This window comes from Kickxella alabastrina (assembly GCF_025024165.1).
Source record: "Kickxella alabastrina strain RSA 675 chromosome Unknown BX661scaffold_34, whole genome shotgun sequence".
NCBI lineage: Eukaryota > Fungi > Kickxellomycota > Kickxellomycetes > Kickxellales > Kickxellaceae > Kickxella > Kickxella alabastrina.
Window position 1 is genome coordinate 38,166 of NW_026251505.1, and position 25,145 is coordinate 63,310.

Genomic DNA, 25,145 nt, shown 5'->3' on the forward strand with positions numbered 1-25,145 from the left:
GTGAGCAAGCAGCTGAGCACCGCAAAATGGTCCGCCAGCGTGCCAACGCCAGGGACAACAGAGGCATCGACCCCATCTGGTTTGAGCCGGGTGAGTGGGTGACCTGCCGTGCACTCCCCAAGGCCAGCTCAGTGGCAGATCAGTTTGCACGCCGCCTGGGTCCGTTCCGAGTCGTGTCGCGGCACAAGACCTCCTACCACCTGGCCTATGCTGACGGCAAGCCCTTCCATCGCATTGTACCAGGCGACGCGATCACGCGGTACCACCATGGAGCCTCAGAACGGATCGCGGAGATCGCCCGCAGATCAGAGCCATCAGGCTCAGAGTGGACGGACTCAGAGTGGGCGACCAGCGAGTACGGGGACGGCGGCACGGGCCTCGGCGGGGGCAGCCCAGGGCCGTCGGCACCGCGCCCAAGAGCATACGCTCAAATGCCCGAAGCTAGGGCCCAAATGCTGATATCCCTCCCGTCGGACCCGGGCTACTCATGGCCGGAGACGCCGGCGGTTGGTTCCCCGCCCGAGTCACATGTACAGTTCATGGGCCAGGCCCACCCCAGGATATTCGCGCCCTGGCACCCAACCACACTCGAAGAGGAAGAGGAGGATGCCCCTCAAGTTGCTTTGGAGCCCGCACACATTAGGGTGGGACCATTCACACCACCCCCACAGTCGCCGGGCTCGCCGGACAGCATGGACAACAGCGAAGCAAGATCCTTCCTGACAGAGATCCGCCACCAGCCAGCAGGCAGACTAGAGGTCCCAACAGCCCAAGTGGTCGCTGAGGACGTATCCGAAATGGAGGATGATGGCGACGGCGACAGTACCGGGCCCTACGAGGGACTGCTTGCAAGAGCCGCTGAAGAGCCATATGTGGATGAGCATGACACTGAGAGTGAAGAAGAGGAAGAAGAAGAATACGTGAACGACAGCCGAGACGATAGTGAAGATGTGGCTGGCGGGGCTCTCGTTTCCGACGAGGACGGCAGCACAGCCCCAGAAGGCGAGGACGCTCAAGTCATGGGACACACGCGGGCCTACGATCAGGTGATTGTGACACGGCCCGCGGGTGCACTGCTGACCAGGAAACCGGCTCTGCCGACAGCTGAGATCGTGCCCGGCCGGCCGGTCAAGAGAAGTCGAGCGCTCACGGAGGCAGGCTCGGAGGGCGTGCAGCACCACCCGGATGGCCGGGAGGCACTGCCCATATATGACCAGTCACCCTCCCCCCCGAGCCGAGCCAGGCGGCTAAGGTCCGACGTATTCCACGAGCAGAATGAGACCGCCGCTGGCGACACTGGTCTTGACGTTTTTGTTGCGCAGACTGAAGATATGGAAGCAGATGTTGAGGTCGAGAACCGCGAAACAAGTTCCCACCTGCGCGCTGATCGATAGGACGCTAATTGGATAATGCAGGTGTAAATCAGGGAGGCATCACACTGATGCCCAAACATGCCCCCCATCCTGTAATGCACACGCATAAGCGTACACGCACGAAAACCACAACATCGACTTGCCAAGATACCGGTCTACTCGCAGAAGATCCAGTTCTCACCAACGGAGCGCACAATGGACAATGTGCACGACAAAGGCGACTGGGAACATATATAAGATGAGGCTGGCCCCTAGTAGTACTTTAGAAACATCAGTAATAAAACCTTTTATAAAATCACCCCTAACTTTTAACACTAGACAACTAGTGCTCCTCACACCCCCCTCTTACTATAACAGTAAGACATACGAAAAAATAAATTATAATAAAATTATATAGGCACTAAAAGAAACAAACATGAGAAAACAGTTACCCTTAACTCTGTTCTTTCTCAGGCCCACTTGCCGATCAGCGCCATGATACCAGCACCGATGAAGCAAGTGATAAAGCAGGCCGCCTTCATGGCCGGGCGGAAGTTGCGGAACTCAATCGTGCTAAACTCCTCAGCTAGCAAATTGACAAGACCAGCGTAAAGCAGAATACCTGCGGACAGCGAGTCCAGCACGCCCATGGTGATCAACGCACTGGGCGAATTAGGCTGATATGAGTACCGCACGCCCACACCAATGACCATCCCAAGCGGCGTAATCAGCATGAACGCAGCGGCATTCAACGCAGCGCGCAAAAATCCATGGCTCTTGTACTCCATCTGCGCAATGCGGCTGCCGAGCGCTAAGCCCTCGCAGAACTGGTGGAAGCAAATGGCCACTAACAGCGTCTTAAAGCTGGTGCCCGTGGTCACCGACAATGTCAGCCCAATAATGACTGAGTGTAGGCAGATACCGAGCTCGAGGATGTACGTTGAGATGCGGTGGCGCTGTGCTGTGAGCGCGGCGCTCTCGCCGGCTGTTGGGATGAAGGACAGTCCGTGGACGTGTGTGTGGTGGGTGTGCACGGCGACTGCGTCGCAGTTCTCATCGTCGCCGTCGCGGGAAAGCTCAGGCAGGCTGGTGCTGATGGATACCTTGCGCGCGTGCGAGTGATGGTCTGACGCTGAGACTGACTCTGTGCGGCTACTGCTGGTCCTGAGCGCATCAGTGGTCTGGGCCTCCAGGTCATGGCCGTGGCTATGGCCGTGGCTGTGGCCGTGGCTGTGGCCGAGGCGGAGGGTCTCGGTGGTAGGCAGACTGTGCGAATGCGAGTGCGATCCCATTGTGTGGTTCGACAGGAGGAACTCCATAAGGTGCATGGCGAAAATCGCCATCATCGCGAGCACACCCGGCCAAGAGCTATAGTCGCCCATACGGTTGCCAACGCACTTGCTGTTGAGGCTGCCAATAGCCGACGGCAGCATATGAATGAGCGCCGTTGAGATGATGACACCGGTGCCCAGGTACTTGCCCAGCGTCAGTGCGGTCTTGGGGATGCGCAGTACGGGCAAGTAGTGGCCGACGACCGGCAGAAAGGATCCGAGGCCGCTGACGGCCATGACGATGAAGATGGCCGCAATATGTAGGCCCTTTTCCCAGTTGTCGATGCCTGTGGCGCTGCAGTCAACGTCCTCGTCGTCGTCACCGCCGTGGCTATGCCCGGCGTGATCGTCTGCCCGCCGGAACTTGTGCTGTGAGAATGTTGCGGCTGTCGTGGCTTGGGCGCCGGCAAGCACCAGAAGAAGCAGCGGCATAAGCACCCTTGATGTAGCTTGTGCCTTGAACATATTTTTTATGGCTTGGAAAACTATTGTTGGTTGCTGTGCTTAAAATGCAGACGTATGGATATGTGTGATTACTTGGGCTCTATATACAAACTGATTAAACTAAAAAATATATAAAGTGATATCAATTGACCCCCCCGAACCTCTTTTGCTAATAGAGCGGATATAAAAAACAGAGCAGCAGAAAAATAGAGGATCTAGTGGTGCATAATGTGTAGGGTACTCGTTGAGAGAAAAAATTTATCGGTGTGGCAAAATCGATTTATTTTATAGCTGCTTCACAAGAAAGAAGCGAGAGGACAGCCAAGACAACCGAAAGGGTCGCTGTTATTCCTTCCAACAATCTCTCTTTTTTTCTTCCCACTCTTGCTTTCTTTTTTCTTTGGGGTGTTTGTAAGAAAAAAATTCATTGCGAAAAGGGCGAAAAAGGAAATACAAGAAAATATTCCACCCATTTCAGATACTTTCTTTTTTTTGCTCTTATAATGGCAGATACAACACCAACAACACCAATACAGTGTTTTTTTACTTTGCAGACTCATCAACTGCAGCAAACCTGCTCTTTTTTTTATCGCATGGAAGAAAATTTTATTCGTTGATCTGCAACGTCTTGCAAATCCCTAAACACTGAAAAAGAAAAACAATGTAGATACAACCGACAGGGTACACACGCTTATCCTTTTTATTTTTTATTTCTTGAGTTGCTCTCAGGGTATTTTTCTCTAAAACGCGCCATTCGCTTAGCATACCATTCCGTGTCATGCCATTCCATCCCATGCTAAGAAATTGAATGGAACAGACAAAAAGAACAAATGGATTAATGACCTTTGACCGCAAACACAATACTTTAAAACTTCACAAACTCCACCTAGCAGTCGAATTATAATGCGAAATAAAGAGGAGGTGAATAATAAAATATGCGTTTATGTGCGCTACGACATGGCTGCAATATCGACACAGATAATGGCTGTGAATGTTTCTTTCCTTCGTTGTGGTTCTGCAAACAACCAAGCAAAAAAAGTAGTTCATTCACTTTCGTTTTTTTGTATCTCGCCCGCTACCCTTATCCACTATTCCTTACTTTCTACATTTATTCATTTATTTGTTTGTTTGTTTGTCCGAATGTTTAAAATAGGAAGGGATTGCACAAATTTAAACTGGTAAATCGCCATTATTGAAAATTTTAAATGGTAATGAGGGGCGTGTGCATCACCGTTGGGGTACCCTCTCCTGTGCCCAAAATAACCAAAAAGGAATACAAACAGAAAATTATCCAAGACGCTATCTCCGATGCTTCTCATTGGCAGAATACATACTCCCGCGAGATTGCACATTGCATATTCAGAAATTACAAAAAAGGCCAGTATCGTGTGGGTTGTTTTTCATTTTTATTCTTGTTTATTGTGACGAGATAAACGTGTTGTGCAACCGGTGGGGTACATTCTATATTGTGTTTTGTGCCCTTGTGTCCTGTGCATCGTGCATTGTGTTTTGCTTGATTATTGTCGTTGTATTTTTCATTTATGTAATTCCATTTTTTCGCTGTTTCTAAAAGTTGCTCAAGTGAAAATGAAATATTTACTTTTTTTCCCCAAAAGGGTGCGCATAAATTTGCATATCTGTCGACATTTCATCTCGACAACTACCTTCTCACATATATTTAGCTGAGTTAATGCCTAGTTGCCAATATCCGCTTGGCGCATTGTTTTCAGCTTACGGAACGCCATCTATATTCTTTTCTGACACGGGAGATGCTTAAGTGAAAAACAATACGTTTTACTTACTTAAATTCATTCATTGTTTAATAAACTTGAACAGTTTTCTGTTTCTCACGCTTTCAAAATTTTGCATATCTGTACGCGCAGTAGCTAAATAATAACAGTTCAATATATTTCTATTTGTTAAATTTTCTCTGACAATACATGTCCCGCGTGCTTGGGGGCTTTGGCTCCTTTTCCTGTAGCACAATGCTCGTACCAGATTTACACGGCAAAAATCACGTGCAGCATTGGCGTTTTTTACACGTGACCGGAAGAAAGGGGATATCTTTGTTTAAATCACATAATAATCAATTATAGTTTGATCAGATCCCGCACAGATCAAATCAAACTCGATATTTGAAAACCATGTGGCCTTGCAAATCCTCAACATTTCCTGTCGCGTGCACGCAGCCCACCTTTCCCTGAATGTATGCGGGTGATATTGTGCCCAGCCTTTTCACCCATCCTTTCCTCCCAACTTTTATTATTGTTTTTGCAAAGAAACGACAGCCACACAAAAGCAAAATATGAAAAAAAAACTGGCCATATTCACTTGTTTTTTGGGCGCTTTCCCTGCAAAGAAAACGGTGACATCACATCGTGTGTTGTCATCAGTCCTTTACAATTTTAGGTTAGTTTTACTAAGGCAAGGTGTTTGAGTTGACCACAACATCGTGGTTGTAAGTGAACACAATATATCCGCCACCGCTGCAGTTGTTATTCTTGTTTTCCTTTTCGGGTTTTATTATTAATATTCCATAGCTTTAGGTTCACCCCTTTGTCCCTTTGTGCAATGTGTACTTGGCAAGGCAAGGGGTTGAAATTTATTATTCCTTTGGGGGTGTTAATTCCTGATTGTTTTGCATTTCACCACACTTTGTATCGAGCAACCTGTTTTTAAAAAGTGCATCGAAATCGAAGAGATAAATATAGGCAGATATATCAGCTTTGTGGGTGAATAGGTTGTTTTAAAATCTGTCAACTCAAAATAATGAATACTTGTACTTGTTTTTACATTATCCGTTGTTTTTTATTTCATATTTTATATTTGTACTCTTTTATATACTTACCAAATTTCAATTCAATTCACTTGTCTATTTATTCTTATTTTACACACTTTCTACACAAATACACAAACACACAAATGAGCGAGTTTCTTGTCGGAGTTTGCATGACATACAACCAGCCAGAAGACGACCGGTTTAACGCAGCAGAGTTCCCCTTTGACCTTATAGGGTCTTACCGGTCAGAGCACGACATCCCACAGTACACCTTCGAGCTTGAGCTGAGAGTCCAACGTGAAGTGTATGAGTTCAAGCGCGAAATGAACCTACACGCTATGCATTTGGAGCAACAGCGGTTGGCTGCCAAACAGGCATCAATGACAGTAACTTTGCCACAACAGAACCAGCAGCAGCAACAACGGTTGCAGTTGCAGCAGCAGCAGCAGCAGCAGACAGTGACTCCGGCAACTAAAATAACAATTGCAGAGGCCATAGGCGCCAAGAATTTATCGGCGAAATTAACAGCGACACCGGCCAAATCGACAAAGGCCGCGGCGCCAGGCAGAATCACATCTATAGCGGCAGCGGTGGCTGCAGCCTCGAGCATTCCTCCAATGCTTTACTCACATACTGCGCCGATACCTGCAGCAGAAGTTGGAGCCGGTATAAAGTCTTCCGAAAGCGAATATGACCTGGATGATGACCACTTGCACGACAAGCAGTGGAATGGGCAGTCTGCTTATACACAGTCTATGCAGCAGCAGCAACAGCATAATCATGTGCATGTTGTACCCTTGCATATGATTAAAAACAGATTGCCGCCAGCAAAGACACAAGAGCAGAGGCCGCTGACGAGCAGGTTTAAGAGCCTGTTCAGGTCAAAGTTGAGGGCTGTGCCCAAGGCGTAGCCTTGTTGAAGCAACAACATTCACAGAAATCCAAAATGAAGACCTCTTCTTAAATTTTTGCAACAACAACGCACCACGCATCTCCTCTTCCTCTTCCTCCCTCACCATCTATCCATTACGATATTTCCTCATCATTCATTCATCACGACATCCTCACCAAACACACCCTTTCCTATTTCTTTTTTCATTTTCATTTCCATTTTTTTCTCCATTTTGACGAACATGTATTTAATGACACGACATATTTTTACTTTATACTATTACTATTGTTATTAAGCTACAGCATAAACACACGGAATCCCAGTCGGAAGATCGGGTACTTTTTAAACAACGTTGTGATAAACGGCGTAGAGGCAAAGCCCTTTGGCAACACAATCGGCGTATTCAGCTCGTTATCCTTGATGATTCCCAGAACCTTATCGGCATCAATATTCCAATACTCGCCAGCCTCCAACCTATCCACGGCTTCATCCAAAACATACCCAATAATGCGATGAATCTGTGCCGAGAAATGCGACGCATCCCAGTAGAAATACTCATCAGGATTCTCGCAAACCGGAATGGTATTGGCATGGGTGACGAGCTCCAAAAAGTTGTAAAAATCGCTTCCCAAATCAACATCATACTTGAGTGTCTTCAAGCAGGGCAGCCTGGTGCTTTTAATATTGAGGGCCTCCAAAATGGGTTTTTGTTCAAGCACATTGATGATATCACGGAAGGATACATACTGGATCCACTTGAGTCTGCGTTTTGGGTCAGTCTCGTACAGCTTGTCCTCCTCGCGTATCTCTACGACGACCTTTTCCAGGGCAATGTTAATGCGGTTGACCGTGTCCCTGATGGCATCCGGGTAGTTCCCCAGTTTGCTTCTCGGCGAGTCATCGATGGGCGGCAACGAAAAAAGGATAAAGCGCGACACACCTTGCTCCTTCAACGACAGCATCTGGCCCTTCAAGTTGCTAGAAATCATAAATGGCAGGTAGTCAGGATCTATAGTACCAGCGAGAATGCCCTCAACAGAGCGGAAGATTTCATTCGCGCCCGCCGTAAACACAGCCACATCATCCTTATAGGCGCTTCCAGACACAGTCAGCATATGGTAGAGGTTGAATAATTTGACCTGCTGGTCCGTGCTCGGCATCTGCACCAAGCTCTTCACTGGCAGTGCCGTGATATTTCCATTATTAGTTGTTGCGCCGCCAAAAGCATAGTTTTCCATTGAGCGGCATTGCAGGTCCGAAAGGTACTCGACAAACGTTGGCCCGTTACTCCACCGGCCTTGGTAGTAAGGCGCGGATGGGAACAAATGCGAGATGAACGTGTACAGGTTGCCTGGGTCCACCAGACTCTCACCAAATACTAAAAGTCGCCCTCGTGCTCCTGGTACTCGCGGCTTGCGCCCATATGCTGGTGCAGCAAAGAGTGCACAAAAGAGTAAAAACAGAGAGGTCAGAAATACAAGACTCTGCCGGTACCTTTGTGTTGCAACAGCTACCATTGTATTTTTATTAGGCAAGTTGTAATAAAATAAAGTAACTAGTAAAAAAAATAGAAAAGCGTGAGGGGTCCGAAATGTAGACAAGAAACAAACTGACAGCGTAATTATTATTTTTTTGGATGACGAAAAAAAAGAATTGTGTAATTCATAAGAATTTCTTATGTCTACTTTTTATTTTTTGTATTTGTTTGCAATGATTATACATGCATGTAATAACCACATAAAAGTAATGGTAACCTTAAAAGTAGTAAATTCATTGCACTGAATATTTCAACTCAAATGTATGTGTAAAAAAGAATGGAATTATGTATTATTAGACGTAGCGTATTGACAGTAGCTTTTGGTAATGTAAAAGTAAGATCAATAAATCTATTTTCTCGTTTTTGGTGGTGTAAAATTTTAGATATGAGAATCAAGTCATAATCAAGACAAAGCCAGCATTAAAAAGTATTGTTGGTTGTATGACCCAGTGAATTGAATAAAGCCTCAAAAAATGATTCCGAAAAAAGGGTGTGCATACATGCATGCATGCGTGAAATATGTGCACATATCTTGCACATATTGCGGAATCAATAGAACTTGTTATTTTTTGTCTTTTTGTCACAAACGACAATTGTAATGTAATAGACAAAAATCATACGCACTCACATAGCGCACAGGTGCAGCTCATTCAACATTACATATGCAACAATTTGAGCTATATTCCTTAATAACAATAATTTACAGGATTGGCATTAATGCTGTCGAAATGGTGTCACTACACAAAAACATGCAGCAGCAGGAGCATCAAAAGGGGTCTTTAGATACCTTTTGTTATTGTTTTTTTTTGATTTTGCCCTGAAAACAACAATGCACAATGTCCGCTTCAAAAAATACATTCGATTATGAGGATTGGGGAGGTGCGTTCATGTTTCCTTTCGAGGATGTTAAAGCCCCCAAAAGCGCAGCCATCCAGCAGAGCCCAAGAAATAAGCAAACAATGCATATGCATCCAAAAAAGAATGAAACATGGGTGTAGGAATTAAGTAAATAATAAAATAAATTGTTGGCGTGGAGTTTTAGACATAAGCCGTGGTTCTCCATCTGCTGCCATTGAAAACCGATGAGGGTTGAGCTGTCGAGCGCCAGTAACAGCTGCCTTGATGTCAGGAGAGGGGCGATGATTATCCAGGCTTGTTGCGCTTGGGCACTGAATTTAAATCCTTTGGCGGTCTACCACAGCGCTTGAAGGCTGAGTGGTGCTCACCGAATTTGCAACGGTATTCGAAGATCATAATAAAATTGCAGTCTGATGCAATGTCGCGCTTCCAACACTTGAACTTGATGTTGAAGGTTCGGGGGGGGGAGGGAGTCGCATGCACGCAGTGTTTGTGCAGCGCAGAATGGCATGGCTCTTCGCATTTGGTCTCAGCTGGACAACACCAGGCTGAGGAGACCAGATCCTGCTGCTGCTGCTGCCAGGATTGAATTGGAGAATGGGGGTTTGTCTGTTGCAAAAACTCCCAATGACGTTATCCGGCATCGCTCAATGAATTCTATCTTTCTTGTTATTGCTACCGGATTAGGGACCGAGTGGGATTTCTCTGTCCTATTTTCTATTTTGTTCCCATGATGGCTCGGCCGGTTATTTTGTTCATCTGGCTCCGTCTCCTCTGATTCTAAACAGACAAAGAGAATGGAGGGGCCCTGTTAAAAAGGTGGCTAATTGCCCACTGCTGTGGGGTGTTTTTTTATTTTATCAAACCAGACAAATATCACACCGGTATCCCCCACTTTATCTTCAGCTGGCTCGCCTGCCTTTCCTTGCGCTTAGTTTCTTGGTTCTCCTTCCATCAATAAATTTTCTTTTACACTTTTTTCTCATACCCACTCTATTCATTCCATCTCAAATAGCCAATGCGCGACATCAACCAACCCCTACTATTCGAGACAGCCTGGGAGGTGGCCAACAAGGTCGGCGGCATCTACACAGTAATCAAGACCAAAGTGCCTGTGACCGTGCAAGAGTACGGCGACCGCTACCATCTAACCGGCCCATGGAACCGATTCTCAGCGCCCGTCGAGGTCGAGGAGATTGAGCCCGAGAACCCAGCCATCCGGGCAGCCATCGAATCAATCACGTCGCAGAACATCAAGGTGCTCTACGGGCGCTGGCTGATCGACGGTGCCCCGCGCGTGATTCTGTTTGACATCGGGTCTGCCGCCCACAAACTTGATGAGTGGAAGGGCGATCTTTGGAACTTGGCAGGCATTCCGTCACCGCCGAACGATATTGAAACCAACGATGCCATTATCTTGGGTTATCTGAACGCATGGCTGCTTGATGAGGTATGTTTAGTGTTTTTGCTTGTGACGTTTCGTTACTTCTCTTCCCTTTTGTCGCATGTGCTGTTGGTGAACGCCTCCCTTTTTGGTGTCTTTCCTTCAGCTTTGTTTTCTCGCCCCAAAAACAATCATTTTTTTATTCCCACACGTTTGAGTTTCTTTGTGCCGCATGTCTTATTTGGGAAACAAACAAGGCCAAAACGCCAGCCCAAACGTGGGGAGAGAGAGAGGGGGCAAAATGTTGCTTTATTTGCGCTTGCATATTGGCCATCGATCCTGCATCTGCCTATTTTGTGCTGGGGGGGTGTGCGCTATTTTTGTCTCATTCTTATCGGTTGCGCTACACTGCGCTGCGCTGCACTGGGCTATGCTGGGCCTGGCCTGGCCTGCCTTGCCCTAGCCTGGTTAAATATCGGAGAGACAGCGAGCAAGCCAAGCCAAGCAGCAATCAAGCCATATCAACAACTCGAGTCAACCCAATCCAAAAAAACCTCAATCAAAAGCCAATCGGGCTTTATCGATTTTTCGCGTTAATGTCTCGGTGAATATCTTCCCAATCAAACCTTGCAGGTATTGCTGTTAATCATCAGGCATCCTGCCAGCCAACACAAAGCAATCATCATCAATGCAGAAGGGAAGGGGGATGGTGGCTGGCTTGCTTGTTTATTTTTTCTACACGGGGTTCTCTCTATTTCCCCCTCTTTTTGTGCCCAACTGCCTCGCCTTGCCGTGCCATGTCATGGCATGCCTCACTTTGCCTTCAATTGCTTTTTCAATTTTCTCCCACAGAAGCAGCTGCATCTGGGTTGGCTTTGCATTGCCTATGTTTATGTTTTGTTCAAATTCTCACTCTTCTCACCCAAAAAGGGGGAGGTCCGAATGCACCTGCATATGCACTGTACTGCACATTGGCGAGCAAGCGCTAATCTACCCAATGTTCTAATTGTCTGTCCGTGTCTCGTTATCGTGCCCAAATCGGCCGCTATCGATCAAAATCCACCAATTGTTTTGTAGGTCTCCAAAAATGACACCAAACACGCAATCATCGCCCAGTTTCACGAGTGGCAGGCCGGAGTCGGTGCGGTGCTGTGCAACAAGCGCAAAATCGACGTGGCCACCATCTTCACCACGCATGCAACGCTGCTCGGCCGGTATCTGTGCGCGGGCAACGTCGACTTCTACAACAATCTCAAGAACTTCAACGTCGACGAGGAGGCTGGAAAGCGCGGCATATACCACCGCTACTGCATCGAGCGCGCCGCCACTCACTGTGTCGATGTATTTACTACAGTGTCCAACATCACGGCCTACGAGGCCGAATACCTGCTGCGCCGAAAGCCCGACGGCGTGCTGCCCAACGGCCTCAACGTTGTTAAGTTCTCAGCCATGCACGAGTTCCAGAACCTGCACCAGGTGGCCAAGGACCGGATCAACCACTTTGTGCGCGGCCACTTCTACGGCCACTATGACTTTGATCTTGAGAACACCCTGTACTTCTTTACGGCTGGTAGGTACGAGTTCCGCAACAAGGGCATAGACATGTACATTGAGTCGCTGGCGCGCCTTAATGCGCGCCTCAAGGCTTGCAACTCGCCGATCACGGTTGTCGCCTTCATTATTACGCCGGCCAAGGTCAACTCGTTTACTGTCGAGACGCTCAAGGGTCAGGCGCTGATCAAGCAGCTGGAGGATACTGTCGAGGAGGTGTCGGCGCGCATCGGCAAGCGCATCTTTGAGATGGCAGCGCGCGGCAAGGAGCCCAAGGTCGAGGACCTGCTGACCGAGCAGGACCGCGTACTGCTCAAGCGCCGCGTCTTCTCGCTGAAGAGAGACACACTGCCACCCATCGTCACGCATAACATGGTTAACGACAGCGAGGACCCTGTCCTCCAGCAGCTGCGCTCCGTGCGCCTGTTCAACAGCTCCGAGGACCGCATCAAAGTTGTCTTCCATCCCGAGTTCCTCAACGCCAACAACCCGGTCATCGGACTCGACTACGAGGAATTCATCCGCGGCACGCACCTGGGCGTCTTCCCGTCGTACTACGAACCGTGGGGGTACACGCCGGCCGAGTGCACGGTGATGGGCGTGCCGTCGATTACGACCAACCTGTCGGGCTTCGGCTGCTTCATGGAGGACAACATTGTCAGCCCACAGGACTATGGCATCTACATTGTTGACCGTCGCCTCAAGTCGGCCGATGAGTCAATAGACCAGCTAACCGGGTACATGTTTGATTTCTGCCAAAAGACGCGCCGCCAGCGCATCAACCAGCGCAACCGCACCGAGCGCCTGGCTGACATTCTCGATTGGAAGCGCATGGGCATTGAGTATATGAAAGCGCGCCAGTGTGCCCTGCGCCGCTGCTACCCCGACTCGTTTGACGACTCGGCCGCCTACTCGCCATACGACCGCGACAATGAAGAGGACGACTATGACGGCCGCCACCCGCACAAGCTGTCGCGCCCGCAGTCCATCCCTGGCACGCCGTTGATGGGCGCCGACCTGTCAACATACGATCTGGCAGCGCTCAGCATCAGCGCCGAGTTGCCCGGACTCAAGGACCACGACGAGGACCATGATCTGAGGCCGCCAATCCAGCTCAAGATGAAGACGCCGCTGATGACACCGACCATCCAAACGCCATGAACAACCCATGTGGGGAGGTCTTTTTTCATATACCTTTTTTTCGTATCTCATACATTATAAGAAAATAATGAGGCTGCAAATATGCTTCAAACTGACATCCTTCCCCCAGATAAAGTGTTTAGAAACTAGTGGCAATAGCCCACTATGGTTGACGATACTAATCAGTTCGCTGCTTCTTTTGAAGAGAAGCAGGGTCAGATTGATTCTTGCACACCCGCTTGGGCTTAGGCTTGGGCTTGAGCAAGGTCTCGGGTGTCGCTGTAGACTCACTCAACTTCAGCCGACTCAAACGGTGTCTTCTTGCGCAAGAAACAGTGTTTAAAAATTCCCCGCTTAAAAATCTGGACTTTCGCTATAAATGTCTGGAAATTCCAACATCCATTTTCAATAGTGTATTGCAGTTTTATCAACCAATTTAAACAAAAGCAAATAATGAATTACAGATAAAATGAAGTGACATTGTAAACATATTTCCAAAGGTGCATGCTTGTCGAGTTGTCACACCATTCCCCTCTTGGATCAGCGCTCTAGGGCCTCATCGAGTTCACGGTCAAACTCGTCGAGCTGTGCTAGCAGATCATCGACATTATCGTCATCGTTATCGCCAACATCGCCGATTGCAGAGGAATGATCGATCACGATAAAGGGCTCATCGGCAGTATCAATATTGTCACTGTTGCCATCATAGTCAGACACAACATTCAGCACAGGCATTTCCGGCGACACAGACCTTGTCGAAAAAGCCGCAAACCTCGCGGCAAACATGCTATCGTCCTCTTCCTCGTTCTCATCATTATCTCCTATAGCCCCGACTTCCATATCCTCAGGTCCAATTCCCAGGGCAACAACGCGGCCCAGCGCAGCGCGCGCAGCACTCAGAAGTACAGCCGAATCAGACTCATACCACGCAATCCTGCCTTCGTCTTCAAAGCGCTGCGACAAGCTACCGTAAATAGAAGATCCAACAGAAGCGTCAATACCACCACAATGTCCATTGGTGCTTCCTCCACTACTGGCACCAGCACCACCATCGTCAAACCGTTGCAATAGAATATGCAGTACCCTCGATGCGGTGTCGGAAATAGGCCGGGCCACAATGAGAAGGTCAAATAGGTGCCGAAGATTAGGTATCATTGATGAGTCCAGTCTCAAGCCCCCAGCCCTTAAAGCTCCGCCGCCAATATCCCCAGCAGTCAACACGCTGAGAAGCAGTTGCAGACTGGTGTGGATCCTGCGCAGCTCACTGGCATACCCTAATCCAGCAGATACCAGGCCAACGGCGCCTTCTAGAGACTGCTGATGCTGATACTGCTGCTGCTGGTTGTCGCTGCCGCCACCATTGATAATGCGCAGGACTTGCTCGTCGCGCAAGTACTTTAGCGCTGTGCGCGCGCGGCTGGATGGATTGAGGAACTGCAGGAGAGTAGCTATAATCTCTGCCGCCACCCTCTGCCCGCACTCAATAGCCGCGTAACCAAACTGCTGGATAGTCTCGCGACACATGCCCAGGGCATACCGGGTAATAGACTCGCCCGTGGAAGAAGAAAGCGATAAAAGACAGCCTAGGCGCTGAAATAACTGGCCGGCTTCCTTGAACTCCACCCTCGAGCTCATCATATTGCTACCATCCGTCGTATTATTTGCGTTTACGTTTGAGGTGGCGGTGGGTAGCAGGGGTAGAACAAGCTGGGAGCAGTAGGTGATAAAGTCCAGATACTTTTCGTGCAGAGGTGGTCGGATCTCGGCAAATGCCACACTGGGAGTACTGAGATTAGGGGTAAGGTTGATTGTGCAGGATTGTCGGTTTCGCTGTCGGATTCACATTGGTGTCGTTCAAGTCTACTGTCTGGTCATTGCTGTTGTCTTGGCTGTCATCAATTGATGACCTGTCGTCATCGACCACTTGCTGCGCTTGTGCCTGGTTGGCGCTGTTGTTGTTCTGGCCTCGCCGGCGGAACAACTGTAAGCGAGCGGGTGACCCCAGAACAGATGGTTGCAGAATGCTGTGACTAGTGACGCTGGATATGCGTTTTGCTGCTGCTGCTGGGACTGACTCTGAGCTTGCTGTGTTCCTATTCCAGAACCAGTGCCACCATTGGTTCCGCCGCCTCCGCCAAACATCAGACCCAAACTGGATCCAAACCCACCGGCCGAAAAACTCGGTGCCCTGGGCCGGCGGTAATTATGACGATGAACGGCTCTCCCGGCTCCAACACCCGCACCCGAAATCGCAGCAGGCACATTGTCGCCGTCCCTCTGCTCCTCTGTAATCGCCCGCTGGTCCTCTGCGGTATCCTCCTTGGAGCTCTTTGAACACGCACGCTGCAGTATCACGGCGCTCTGCACTGAATCCTCTATCAAAGCGGGCAAATGCGCAGTCAAAGCCAACATTGCACCAACCCTCCCATCACTCGTCGACCCACCACCGCCGTCGCCAGCTCTACTACCATTGATGTCGTATGGTAGTGTTTCGCGTATCATTTTAAGGCACCTATCACGGCAGGAGGCAAACTCCAGCCCGCGCAGCATAGCCAAACAGTATCCGCCCAGACACAGGCCACCAGTGCGCTCAACCACCAGCCGTTTAAACACCTGTTCGTTAAATTCGACCAGCGGAAAAATGCGCTCAAATATGCTTAACGCCATAGAGTAAACGTTGGAACTCTGCGCCGTGCACATCAACGATAAACTGGCAGCCAGTAAATCCGCCTTGACATCCTCATCTTCCGCACACATTCTTGCTGCCAACCCTGCGGCCTGCCTTAATCCTGCCAATACAGTTTCTGCAAACGCACTAATCTCCAAGGACGGATCTCCGACAACGTTGGAGAGTCGATCGATGAGACGCAGGATCATCTGACGCGAGGGCGTGATAACCAAGGAACCGCCGTATTGCGCTTCAGCAGCTAGCACACTGAACACTTGGAGTGCTAGGCCGGCTAGTGGTCTTACTGGGCAGCTCATTGCCCATTGCACAGAGACATCAGCCCATTCTTGTGCGCACCCAGTGTAGTTCCGCCCGAAAAGCTTGCTTAGTTGTACCACGAACCTATGCAGTGTCGCTCGCTCCTGTTGCTGCCGCTGATGCCGCCGCCGCCGCTGCCACCTGTATCTCCCCAGCCGCCATTGCCGCTGCGCTGCCGATGTGCTCTGTACTGGGACTGTTCCTTGACAATGCTGATGAACGACGTCTGAGTCCATCTAAAGGTGTCAATAAATCCCCGGTTTGGACATGCTCAAACCAGGCCCAGCAGAGTGTATTTGAAGCGTGGCGACAGACGAAATGGGTCGGGTGGCAGAGCCCAGGGACGGAGCAATAGACTCGGTTGATCCCGACACGTGGCCATTGGGGGATAGCGACCGGGAAAGCGTTACCGGTAGGTCAGCCACATCGGCTACGAATGAGGGATCTGCTATACCCTACTCGATGCACTCGATAGGCTGATGGCTGTGTCCATTGTCTTGGTATATTGGTGGCTCGTCGGTAGATCATCAACTGAGATATCAGCTCTATCGGCTCCCGAAACTACCATCGACGGTTGCGGCTGCTGCTCTTGCCGCGCTGCTGTGACAGCATTACATTGTCCTCCGCATGCCCTACTGAAAACGAAACAGGGGACCAATCATGGAGCAGAAGCTCCTCGGAGTCCTCAGGATACTGCGATCCTGGCGCAGATGCCGCTTCTGACACTCCGATAATTCAACGCATCTGAACCACCCAAAGAAACCCCATCAAGATTTCCAAATCCGCCCATACACTCGTCTCCACGTAGCACGTCAAGCGCAATATGTGCTGCATCATTGGCCTGCACGCTGTAGTCCACAGCGGAGGCGAATCCCGAACCAGCACAGGCGCGAATGCATTTAGCGCGCTCAGATGCCACCAGGTTGACAAGTACGGTTCTCGCAGCGTCGCGGATCCAGCGCTCGGGGTTGGCCAAGAGTATGATGGTCGACGGAAGCAGTGCCAGGGAATTGTATTGGCCAAAACGTCCGGTTGCTCGTACGATATGGCGCCGAGATAGAACATGGAGAGACCGCCGGTGGACACCAGGATCTTCCTTTGCTGATCCTGGTGGTGGTGGTGAGGGTGAGGGTTGATGAACGTGGTATCAGCGCTCCAAGCCTCGTTCTTCAGCATGCCGTTGGCCATGTTTTGCGCTGGGATAACCGTTGGCCCAAAGGAACTGCAGCTGTCGGCCGCATGGTCTCTTGAATCAGCAACTGAACCAGCAGCGGCCCTTGTGGTGACCGCGTAAGGAACACCGAAATGCGTCGCATAAATCCTAGCAGCGCCGCACTGCCAGAGTGCATCAACATACCAGTCAGATAGCGCATGATCATCCACATGTTGGATGACCTGCTTGCCATTGAATCGCTGTCGGCAGTGAGGCCCAGGTCGCTGCTGGCCAAGGCCAGCCACAATCCTGCATACTGGACATAGAGTCGTGGCCCGTCTTGATGGTCAAGTACAGCATGCACTGGAGCACAAGCAGCGAGTCTCGGCTAAGCGCAATCGGCTCCAAACCGGCAAATCCATCGGCAACATCCGCCTCGTAAGGGTCAAAACCGCTGACGTCGGCGGGCAATGAATCAGCACAATGTTGCGCAGCCAGGGCTTGATGATAGCCATGAGGGACTAAACCGCGGCCCGTGCAAGCCCTGCGCATGTACCTGGCGCACAACTTCCATGACCACCAGCCCGAGTGCGCCTCAAATGCCCTTGCCACGGCGTTAGTCAGTTTGGCAGCTGCACCCGAGGCAATCGCCGGAATGTCGCACACAATGCTGGGCCCCATTCGTCCAGCTGGAAAAGGCAAGACATATCGGCCGCCATGTGCATGCACAGAATCCGCAAGAGAAGCAATGCCTGCCGACGAACGCGATGCTGCTTAGATTGCAGCTGGAATAAGGTCAGTGGGAGGATCCACGCTGCGTAGATATGGTAAATGACTTGCCGGCCGTCGCGTGTCGGTCGTGGCCCTTGACCGATACCCCCCCGCTTCCTCCTCTATCGGCGATACCTGTGGATAGTAGCTCTGAAGCTGCAATGCTTGAAAGGGCCGGTGATGCCGGAGAGATAATGGCTGTCATGGCGCGGAGGTAACCTAGAACAACGCGGTCGCTAGAAAACGCATCTGGCGTGTTGCCCGACGCCATGGCCGCCGCCGCCGCCGCCGCCGCTGTTGTGCCAGAGCTGTGCCGGACGCTCGTGCCCAGAGCTAGCCCGTCGCCCGCGCCAAAAACTAGGCCCAAACCGGATGTTGTGACGCCGTGGTTGGTTGCACTACTATTACCACCGCCACCACAACCACTGCCGCCGGCAGAAGCAGGTCCACAAGAACCGGATGCCGCTGTTACTCCTGGATCGGTGACCCCTGCGAAAAGGTGTTGCTGACGCTGGCAGAAACCAAAACGCCGTATGCCAGCTGAACAAGTACCCTGGCCATGGACGCGTCCCTGGGGTCAGACCTGATGGTCCACTCGACGGCGCGCTGGCCAACAAGCTGCAGGTGAGAGCTAGAGTGTGCCAGGGCATCCGAGACCCAGGCAAACAAAATGCCCTTTTCGCGAGGGCCTCCAGGCTCGATCAGTTTCTTGTCTGCAACGGACACTGCATCCTTGGCCGACACGGGCGCCAACAGTCCGTCGCGACAGAGCACAGCCATGGCTCGCAGGGACGTGAGTCCAAGCATCCGGCTCTCCTCCTCGAGCAGAGCAGCCAGCCCCACTCTTTCCTTGGGTCCTTCGTTTGCTCCAAAGCCAAGGAGATCAGCCGCACCTGCGCCTCCTTGCTCGTCTCTGCGTACCTCCCCAGGCCGCACCACCGCTCAAAGAGTTGGTACAACCGTTGCGGGTTCGTGTGTAAACTTTTTGGACGCCCTAGTCGATCCAATGCCGCCGCTCGCGCCAATATTGATCATCTTGCTCTGTGGCGCGAGCGCCGACCAGGACTGCTCCAGCCACACGGCCGGAGCCTCGGTGGTAGATATGAAAAAGTACAACGCTTCGACAAGGCCGCAGAAATGAATACGCAGCGGCTGGTGCTCCCATTCCCACTGTACCGAGCTCTCTGACAAGAACGTTTTGGTCTCGCGGATATATGAAATAAGCTGCGCCATAAGCTGCTCGTCGAGATACAGTGCGTGGCCATTCTGGTCAATGGCGTCGAGCTGCCGCGACACATGTTTGTATATCTGCGCGAGCGACAGCCGCAGTCTGCGCCGCCGCATCTGGCTCACTGACCCGCTTCCCGTGCCGCCAGCATTAACTGCCGCGGCGGCCGCTGCAGCAGCAGCCATTGCGGCGACTTGCCTGTGGTCACAGCGCCCATACCTGCAAGGGCGCCGTGACTATCCCCATGGCCATGGTGCGTGGATGCGGCAAAGTACGGTCTTTTGGCGTAGTCCACAGTCGCAGCGTCAAAGCTGTTGGCCCGCCGCCCGGGATTCTGGTCGGCGGCCGGTTGGATCCCGCCGGACTTTGTGCGGCCAGAGGCGTTTGTCACCTCGGTGTCGCTGCCTTCACGCGCCAGCGCACTGCTGCCCCCGCTGCTGCCTTGAGCGTCTTGCGCTTGGATGATCCGTGGGGGGTGAGCTGCGCAGCTGTCAGAATGCTCGACCCAGCACGATATGCCTGCTGGCGGCCACCCGCGGACTACTACTACCGCTGCCGCCCTGTGCGGCATGCTGCGAAGCGTGGCCAGGGCTGGACAGTCCGTGGCCAAGGGACGCCATCAGCCCCGACGTGGACAGCGCAGAGCCCGCGGCGCCGGGGACGTGCAAGTAATTTCTGTGTGACGACAGCGACGACCCGTCGTCAAACAAGGACTCTGCTAGTGGGCGCAGCTCCTGCATGAGCTCCTGGAGATACGCCGGCGGGGTGTTGCAGAACGCATAGGCTGTCTGCTGGCGCAGCGGCGTGTTGTCCGATCTGAGAATCACGCTGGCCATGCGCACCAGCTGCGCAATGGATGCCAGCCCAACGCCGTGCTCCTGCTTATTGCCACGAGAGTTCGACTTGAGCGGGGCCAGCTTGCGAGCAATGGACTTGGCCAATCGACTACGGCCACCGCCGCCGCTGCCGCCGCCACTTGCACTGCCAGCAGCCTGGTTGTTATTGCCGCTACTGCCACTGAGTAAACTGCTGTTCCCTTAGGACTACGGCTGCCATTGGCCATCTCGCCCAACGTGCTGCTCGCACCACCTGATAAATTGCGCATCGCCGAGTCGCCGGTCGGCAAGGAGACCATGGCAAACAAAAACAGGCTGCCAAACGCGCTGACCAATCCGACCTTGGCATCAGAGCCGCTGCCTTGTCGTTGGTGCGCTGACCAGACCCCCGCACATGCACGCTGCCCCTGTACACGCTGGATCCAACGGAAATGTCCGCATACTGGTTCATCAGGGGCTGCATCTGGTACAAGCGCTGGCAAACGAGCGTCCTGGTTACCAGCATCACGTCGGGAATCAGCGTGCAGGCGCGCCTGACAAACAGCGGAAAGTGAGAGAGCCATATGGAGATATCCGCCTCGCGCGCACTGGATGCAAGTCTCGCAAGTGGCTGCTGCTGTTGCTGAGATGCCTGCTTCGGCCCAAAGTTGGAGTTGCTGAGGTTGTCATCAGCCCCAAATGGCACTTCCCAGAAATCGCTTATCAGGGGGGCATTGAGCAAACCGTCAATGCCAGCCAAACCATTGCCACTGCGATTCTGCTGCTGCTGCTGTGTTGTTGCTGCTGTTGCTGAGAAGGACTGGCTTTGCGTGGAACAAGAATGTTGAGTACCTCGTAGGCTGAATCAGCGTTTCGGAACATCCAAGAATGTCCTGTCGGCGGAAACGGCTCGTGGATGGCTATGATGCGCCGCAAGATGCCCGTCTGGTACAGCACATCGACGGACAAGTGTCTGACACGCACGCTGCTCGAGCACAGCAGCGAGATAGAGTTGGCCTCAATGGAGCTCAACAGGTTTGCCCAGTCAACCACACTGTATCCGCCGACCTTCCTCCCGTCGTTGCCTGCCAAACTCGCGCCCTCATCAGCACCGATGACTCGCTGCCGTTGCCACTGCTGCTAAGGTTAGTCGTAGAGTTGGTCTCCGCGCCGTGCAGGCCAGAAGCACCCGCACTTCCACTGCAATTGCCGCTGCCATTATTACTGCTGCTGCTGCTGCTGCTACCGTCCGCCAAACACTCACCAAAGCGACTTCCAAGTAGTGGATAAGATCAAGATATACATGCAAAAAGCCACCGTTGAGCTCACCCACAGTGGCCAGGCAGATGCTCCAAATGTACTCTTCTGCAGTCGGGCCTTTGTGTCGAGCGCCGCAGCGACTGCGGCAGCAGCAGACGACGATTCCTCGAGATCAGAAAAATCCTCGTCGGCTATCTGTCCAGACAGCGAGTGAGCGTGTCGCATCAATACTGAGTCCTCACCAGGGTCGCTCATGGCCCCGTTAAACGATCTACTGAGAAATCACCGCCCAACGGAGGCGGAATCCCGCCGGCAGCAGCAGCAGCAGCAGCAGTAGTAGTAGCAGCAGCAGCTGAGGCCGACGTATTGCTTGTCGTGCTCAGATTTGCCCCATGGATAAACCTGCGTCCACCACTGCTGCTGCTGCCGACACCACCAACCTGCGTCATGCCAAATGGCCAGACGCCAGGTGCATCTGAGAGCGGGTCGCCGGGCTGAGCAAACGACACGCTGGAGCGACTGTCACGGGAAAATACGCCGCCAACGAGAATCTCGCTAAACCTCTCGTCTGTAGCCCGGAGAATCTGTGTCGCCCTAGTGACAGCCTGAGAAATAGCCAAAAGGCGGTCAAAGCTGGTGGCAAACAGCTTGGCGGCCGTGCGCGTGTCAAACAGTCGGCGCACAGACGGCGGACACAGAAGATCCAAGAGCACGCGCGAGATCAGCAGCCAGCGTCTGGTCAGCATGCAAAATGTTTTGGACCATTATATCAATCAACTTGGACAAGTCAGCCTGTTCCCAGAACATCTGCGACCGAGGGACGTTCCTGGTATACACGGACATCAGGTCCAAGTACACCTGGCGCTCAACAGGATAACGCGCAGCTGCCTGTCGAAGGATACTGGCGGCAGCATCGCTGCCAACTCTGCTGCCGTCGGCTCCGCGGAATTGGTGTCGCCCATACCGGCACCTGTTTCTCCAACGCTGCCGCTGGTGCCTGGATCCTCGGCCATGGTCAGAGCGCGGGAGGTCTGCACAGCCGCAGCGCTGGCCCCGGTCATGGCAATCGGCCCGCCAGCAGATGTACTGATGCCGTTCGCGCCCGCAGCTTGGTGCTCCCGGCTGCTGGTGGCTGAAGATACCAAAAGTGCGGTGTTTTCAAAACTAAAAGTCGATCCTGTCAGCACAACCGACGACATGGGTGGAACCGTGCGCGTGAGCCGCCATAGTCGCTCGTCGGCCAACACGTAGTGGCCAAACACTGGGTACAAGACATTGAAGTAGCGCGCCACCACGCCGATCGCCGTGCTTAGCGCCTTGCGGATGTTGTCGGGCAGATTGTCGGGCACAATAAATGGCGGTTGACTAGCGCCCGCCGCTCGATTGAAGAAAGCACCAGGTCCGGAGGCAGGTGCAGGCGCAGTGGCAGATGCAGAGGTGTCAGAGGAGGCGCCAATGGTGGCCGAGAAGGAGTTACCCAGAGCTCTATCGCTGCCACCACTACCACCACCACCACCACCACCACCACCGCCACTGCTACCGCTACCGCTACCGCCGCCGCCACCGCCACCGCCACCATCGCCAACGCTGCCGTCAATTGACATGGCACCACCGCGATGGTGCGCACTATCACCACCGCCTCCCTTGCCGCTCTGCGATGCCAAACCAAACACATCGAGCCACTTAACTGCGCAACGCCAGGAAACGGCGGTTGAAGCTTCAGGGTGACAGGATCTGCAGGGGACTCATTTGAATTGCCCCCAACATTACTGCTGCAACCACCGCCGTGCTTGTTCGAAGCGCCCTTTGAGCCGGCATTCGCAGCGGCAGCAGCAGCCGACGCCGCCGCAGCGGCCGCCTTATTGCTGGCAATCGCAGCCACACTAAGGAGCGCCTGGAACGCTAGCCCGACGCGCGCCGGATTGAGCGTATCGAGAATCGGACCAGCCTCAGCTATATCCCTTGTGGTGCCAGGCCAGGCGCTGTCAATCTGCAGCATGTTCTGGAGCAGCTGGCGCATGGCAAAGTCGAAGCTTAGCAGGCAGCGCAGGTGAGAAAGTAAACAAAGGCGGCCGGCGGCACGGTTTTCGGCCAGGCGTGGAGTTTTGTCGCAGGGAAGAATATGCGCGAGAGAGAGTCAATGCGGCGGAGCACGACGCGTTGGCCTCGGGGTAACGGAAGAGATAGACCCAGAACATGCGCAGAATGGCGTCCATTGATACACGGCGGAACTGCTTGTCCTTGAGCCGCTGAATGCAGTACTCTAGCAGGGAAAGCCAGCGCTGGTGGAAGACATCCCGGCGGCTGATACACAGTGTGGCGCAGCCAGCGGGAAGGCGGCATTGACGTGGCGCACCTTGGCGGCCATCTTCATGGCCTTGGTGTAGATAATGTCGATGGCCTGTACGAGCTCGGGAAGGTTGACCTCAGCATCGACAACGGCCGCTATGGGCATTAGCAGCTCAGTGAGAAGGGTCGCCCAGGCGTGCTTGAGCCTCAGACTGCCTGTTGTGCGTGAGTAGAACTTTGCGCACGACAAAAGAAAGGCCGAGCTCTCCTCCAAGGCATCAATGGGAAAGACACGCAGCCTTAGGAACCGCATATTATGCAGAAGCGCAACGATGCGCTCGTCACTGTTGCTACTATTGCTGCTGCTGCTGCCGCCGCCGCCGCCGCCGCCACCACCGCCACCGCCACCCACCACCACCACCACCAACCATTGGTATGCGTTCCAGCTCAGCAATGAACCGATCACTCATACTGGCGAAGCGAATCTCTGAGATGAGCCCAATGAGTCTTGCGTACATGTCCTGGATCTCACGGCGATTATGTGATCGCCTCAAATTGATCGGATTGGCCTGCTTGACTTGACCAAAAACCAGCTCCTCGAGCCTGTCACCCAGATCGCCCTCCAAATGCGTAGCCTCCAGCTGCCTAACGACATAGCTCAGTGCCCGACACAATATATACACAGATGCCAGCGACCGGCGCTCCTTAACAATGTAGTTTGCGCGCGACAGCGCCGCTGCGGCCGTCGTTGGTTTCCCAATGGATCCAGGCCCGAGGCAGAAAACATGCCACTGCCAACGGCGGCGGAAACAACAGCCGATGGTTCGAGCGGATACTCATCGGCGGCGGCAGCAGCATCCACAGTGGTTTTTCGCCAAACAAGGAGAAGCTCAATAATCACTCGCGGACGACGCCGCGCCAGCTGGCCGAGTTTCTCCAAAGTGCGATCAAACACAAGGTCGGATCCTGGCTCCAGGTACTTTGCCAGCCCGGGTTCGCGGTCTAATCGCAGTTCAACTATAGAGGCAATTTTGTGGGCTGCTCTGTCGCGGAACTCCTCGTAGAGCATGCGGATGGCGTATTGCTCGATGCTGCCGGCCTGGGCGTCCTGATGGAAGGGAATACCGGGGGGCTGCTGATAGTGTTGATAGTAGTGGTTGTGATGGTGATGGTGCTGGCTGCTGCTGCTGTTGTTGGCCGATAGTAGTGCATATTTGTAGTGTCTTGTTGTGATATTGAGTGGTCATCGAATGTCTCGGTGATACTCTTATTGCGCCCACCGCGTTCCTGGTAGCTTCTAGCATCTATGTTGTTCTGCGACAGTTGCTTATGCTGATTTGGTGGGTGTGAGTCGGAAAAGAATGGATAAGCGGCT

The 25,145-nt window shown here is 52.4% G+C and overlaps 8 protein-coding genes across 8 annotated transcripts; 4 read left to right on the forward strand and 4 right to left on the reverse strand.

Moving 5' to 3' along the window:
• Positions 1-1,822: 1,822 nt before the first annotated feature.
• On the reverse strand, positions 1,823-3,115 carry BX661DRAFT_146600 (Zinc/iron permease; the record flags this gene model as incomplete). Its single annotated transcript, XM_051533181.1, has 2 exons — positions 1,823-2,504; positions 2,667-3,115. The coding sequence occupies 2 exons, from the start codon at positions 3,113-3,115 to the stop codon at positions 1,823-1,825; spliced, it is 1,131 nt and encodes a 376-aa protein (XP_051388787.1).
• Positions 3,116-6,049: 2,934 nt separating this feature from the next.
• On the forward strand, positions 6,050-6,817 carry BX661DRAFT_200890 (uncharacterized protein; the record flags this gene model as incomplete). Its single annotated transcript, XM_051538460.1, has 1 exon — positions 6,050-6,817. One exon carries the CDS (start codon positions 6,050-6,052, stop codon positions 6,815-6,817), a length of 768 nt encoding a protein of 255 aa, XP_051388788.1.
• A 138-nt stretch (positions 6,818-6,955) lies between these two features.
• On the reverse strand, positions 6,956-8,382 carry BX661DRAFT_69702 (uncharacterized protein). The gene has a single exon (XM_051539425.1). The coding sequence runs from the start codon at positions 8,313-8,315 to the stop codon at positions 7,095-7,097; it is 1,221 nt and encodes a 406-aa protein (XP_051388789.1). The 5' UTR covers positions 8,316-8,382; the 3' UTR covers positions 6,956-7,094.
• A 1,679-nt stretch (positions 8,383-10,061) lies between these two features.
• Positions 10,062-13,472, forward strand: BX661DRAFT_188886 (glycogen synthase). The gene is made up of 2 exons (XM_051537494.1): positions 10,062-10,643; positions 11,655-13,472. Exons 1-2 carry the CDS (start codon positions 10,212-10,214, stop codon positions 13,287-13,289), a joined length of 2,067 nt encoding a protein of 688 aa, XP_051388790.1. The 5' UTR covers positions 10,062-10,211; the 3' UTR covers positions 13,290-13,472.
• A 6,013-nt stretch (positions 13,473-19,485) lies between these two features.
• Positions 19,486-20,189, forward strand: BX661DRAFT_69731 (uncharacterized protein). Its single transcript, XM_051539426.1, has one exon. It carries the CDS (start codon positions 19,651-19,653, stop codon positions 20,146-20,148), a length of 498 nt encoding a protein of 165 aa, XP_051388791.1. The 5' UTR covers positions 19,486-19,650; the 3' UTR covers positions 20,149-20,189.
• Positions 20,190-21,917: 1,728 nt separating this feature from the next.
• On the reverse strand, positions 21,918-23,414 carry BX661DRAFT_69787 (uncharacterized protein). The gene has a single exon (XM_051539428.1). It carries the CDS (start codon positions 23,083-23,085, stop codon positions 22,324-22,326), a length of 762 nt encoding a protein of 253 aa, XP_051388792.1. The 5' UTR covers positions 23,086-23,414; the 3' UTR covers positions 21,918-22,323.
• Positions 23,302-23,938, forward strand: BX661DRAFT_69811 (uncharacterized protein; the record flags this gene model as incomplete). Its single annotated transcript, XM_051539429.1, has 2 exons — positions 23,302-23,549; positions 23,577-23,938. A coding segment is annotated over one exon (234 nt), but the record flags the coding sequence as incomplete, so codon positions are not given.
• BX661DRAFT_69786 (cell morphogenesis protein N-terminal) lies at positions 23,415-24,145 on the reverse strand. Its single transcript, XM_051539427.1, has one exon. It carries the CDS (start codon positions 24,081-24,083, stop codon positions 23,745-23,747), a length of 339 nt encoding a protein of 112 aa, XP_051388794.1. The 5' UTR covers positions 24,084-24,145; the 3' UTR covers positions 23,415-23,744.
• Between the last annotated feature and the right edge of the window lie 1,000 nt (positions 24,146-25,145).

What these genes read in the sequence shown, in the direction of transcription:
- BX661DRAFT_69702 (XM_051539425.1), bottom strand. Translation starts at nt 8,315, where the DNA reads ATGGTAGCTGTTGCAACACAAAGGTACCGGCAGAGTCTTGTATTTCTG.
- BX661DRAFT_188886 (XM_051537494.1), top strand. Translation starts at nt 10,212, where the DNA reads ATGCGCGACATCAACCAACCCCTACTATTCGAGACAGCCTGGGAGGTG. An exon ending in ACGCATGGCTGCTTGATGAG is followed by an intron (nt 10,644 to 11,654) that starts GTATGTTTAGTG and finishes ATTGTTTTGTAG; the next exon opens with GTCTCCAAAAATGACACCAA.
- BX661DRAFT_69731 (XM_051539426.1), top strand. Translation starts at nt 19,651, where the DNA reads ATGGCCATGGTGCGTGGATGCGGCAAAGTACGGTCTTTTGGCGTAGTC.
- BX661DRAFT_69787 (XM_051539428.1), bottom strand. Translation starts at nt 23,085, where the DNA reads ATGTCAATTGACGGCAGCGTTGGCGATGGTGGCGGTGGCGGTGGCGGC.
- BX661DRAFT_69786 (XM_051539427.1), bottom strand. Translation starts at nt 24,083, where the DNA reads ATGCGGTTCCTAAGGCTGCGTGTCTTTCCCATTGATGCCTTGGAGGAG.